The sequence below is a fragment of the Fukomys damarensis genome, unplaced genomic scaffold (genome assembly GCF_012274545.1).
Source record: "Fukomys damarensis isolate Sample0158 unplaced genomic scaffold, DMR_v1.0_HiC HiC_scaffold_11, whole genome shotgun sequence".
In the NCBI taxonomy this organism is placed as follows: Eukaryota; Metazoa; Chordata; class Mammalia; order Rodentia; family Bathyergidae; genus Fukomys; species Fukomys damarensis.
The window spans coordinates 36,785,916-36,788,544 of record NW_022900923.1 but is presented as its reverse complement, the minus strand read 5'-3'; the positions used below and the strand labels follow the sequence as shown (position 1 = coordinate 36,788,544).

Genomic DNA, 2,629 nt, shown 5'->3' with positions numbered 1-2,629 from the left:
AAAAAAAAAAAAAAAAAAAAAGTGTATAAAACCTAATGTCATACAGCTAAGTGACTGACAGGATATACTTTCCCTAACCCCAGGCACAAAAATGTAAGTTGCACATAGTGTCCGGAGGGAGTTTTTTGACTTAAATATTAATTCTAATTTAATTGCCATTCTCTGGGATTTTAAGGTGATCGTGAAAGATGACTTGATGGTTCCTTTTATTACCAAGATGTATCCTGATTTTCTTCTTCTTCTTTTTTTAATCTCTAGAGCCTTGCACACTGTCTTCTGATGAAATGCAAAAGAACAATTTGCTCTTGAAATGGTATTTTGACCATAGACCACACATTCTCCACGGCGAGTATATCGAGTTTCTCTGTAGCAGAGATACTTACATAGCGGAGTCCTCTATCATCGGGTCTGAGCTTAGAGTGCAGTGTGACAGAGGGCGCTTGAGGTATCCAACCTGTATTCCAAGAGGAAGGTAAGAAGGGCCTGTAGCACTTCCTTCTGTCCAGAGAGCAGCACTGTGTTATAAACTTCAGAAACACCGTGTTCTACAGCAGTCCTATGTTATTAACAATGAAAAAGAATTGTGTTTTCTTCATTTTTTAAACACCGAGCACACTCCTGGAAGTATTAATTTTTTCAACAAACCTTGTCAGTTACCTGTGGTCAAAGTGCAACTTGTTGCCATTTGATGTTTGTGAAACTTGGACAACTGGAAAAGTAAACCAACCTGTATGTGCAGTGCTTAAATGTTACGCCCCGTGGAGTACCGCTCTTCCATAAGGAAGGGTAAACTTGAATCATTTGTAGGAGAATGAGTGCGTCTTAAAATCATAATATTAAGTGAAATAAATCAGACACACAAGCTTGAATATCACATGGTTTCTCTTGTACGAGAAACCCAGAGTGTAAAGAACAAAGTCAAAGATGTTTAATAGGAAACAGGGAGAGAGAACATTTGCAGAAGGAAACCAAGAGATGGAGATGCGGGGAGAGGGGATGGCAATGAAGATAGAATTAAGATACGGTATTTACATCTAATCACTATGTGCTGCAAATGTAAACAAGTACAAATTTAAATTAACAAAATTAACCATTGTGTTATGAGATAAAAAAAGAAAATGCCATCTCTCTCGTTGTCTTAGTGTCAGTTTTTAGTTCCTGTATAATAAATAAAGGTTGGGGAATACAAATACACAGATCTTGATACTGAGACAGGAGCGTATTTATACTTACTAAACTTATGATGTTTATTCTCAAGATCGCGTTGCGTTTTTGCTTTTTTTTTTGTTTCAGAGACAGTCTCACTGTGTAGCCCAGGCTGGCCTCGAACTCACAGCGATCCTCCAGCTTTAGTCCCTGGAGTTCTGGCATTACAAGCACGTGCCTCCATGCCTGGCAAAAACATAATTTTGTATTAGGACTGGAATCCCTTTCTGAAGTGTTTTTTTCCATAAAATAAATTAAATATATTCTTTTGCTTCCTCATAAGTGAAAAATACTTGAATTAAAAAAAGGATCAGAACTTTTATCTATTCGGAGATACAATACGAGATATTTTATGTTTAGCTATGAAAAATATAGCTAATGGAAAAGTGCAAACTATCAAGTACATGAACTACCTGAAGATAACTTTTTAGAAAAAAAAGACAATTTTTTAGGTACTTGTCACACTAGAAAAACTTTCATAAGAATTACGAGTGGAAATATTTTTATTTCTATTTTGTATTATGATAAAATCAATCAAAATAAATTTTGTAAAATTTTTATATACTATTTTAATTTTTGGCCTATTTTAGATTTGTCATTTCAAAGACAAAAGTAGAGTAAAAACAGGAAAATTTAGGAAAAAGGTGAATTAGTTTAAAATACTGAGTTTTCTAAAGGGAAACAATAACATTATTTTCAAAGTGTCATTACTTGATCTTAGTGTTTTACTTGAAATGTGTCATTATATGAAATATGGACTGGCTAAGACCTTGTAACTAATATTTAACTAGAGTTGATGCTTATTTGAAAAAAAATTTCTCTTTCTCATCAAGCATTCCATCTTATCAAGAACCCTTGAGGACCTAAAAATGAATGTTAGAAAGAAGAATAGTATTTCAACACATCGTAAAATACAAATGAAACAATTTTTGGAAGAATTATGTTGAGTTATAAACCTCTTGGATTTACTTACATGAAGATTTGAATCTGAATTGTTTCTGCTGGACGTGTTCCTTATTTATAAATAAAAGCCCCAAATGCCATTCCCTATCTAGTTTGGATGATTGGACAGTTAATCTAACCATTAATGTATATCTTTCATTTGTTAAAAACCGAACATGTCAGGGCTGGGATATAGGTCAGTGACACTGCACCTGCCTGGCAAGCACAAGGTCCTGAGTTCAAATCCTGATTAAAAACAAACAGCCGGGGATTAGCTCAGTGGTTCGGTGGCCTGTCTTGCAAGTGCAAGGACCCGAGTTCAATCCCCGGTACCAAAAAACAAACAAACAGACAAACACAACCCCCACCCCCCAAAAAGCTGATCACATCAGTTTATTTCTGTTTTGTAATGTGCATTTTCTGGGCTATACAATTATCTTAAATATATGTGAAAAAATTTACATTCATATTTGTTGTTATC

At 34.7% G+C, this 2,629-nt stretch overlaps 1 protein-coding gene across 1 annotated transcript in view; it reads left to right on the top strand.

The window, feature by feature from the left end:
* Nucleotides 1-2,405, top strand: part of F13b (coagulation factor XIII B chain) — a 30,642-nt gene extending 28,237 nt beyond the window's left edge. The window contains exons 11-12 of the mRNA XM_010635406.3: nt 259-472; nt 2,040-2,405. Coding sequence (XP_010633708.1) covers nt 259-472; nt 2,040-2,073 — 248 coding nt within the window. The 3' untranslated portion in view covers nt 2,074-2,405. The remainder of the gene's footprint in view (nt 1-258; nt 473-2,039) is intronic.
* The last annotated feature ends 224 nt before the right edge of the window (nt 2,406-2,629 follow it).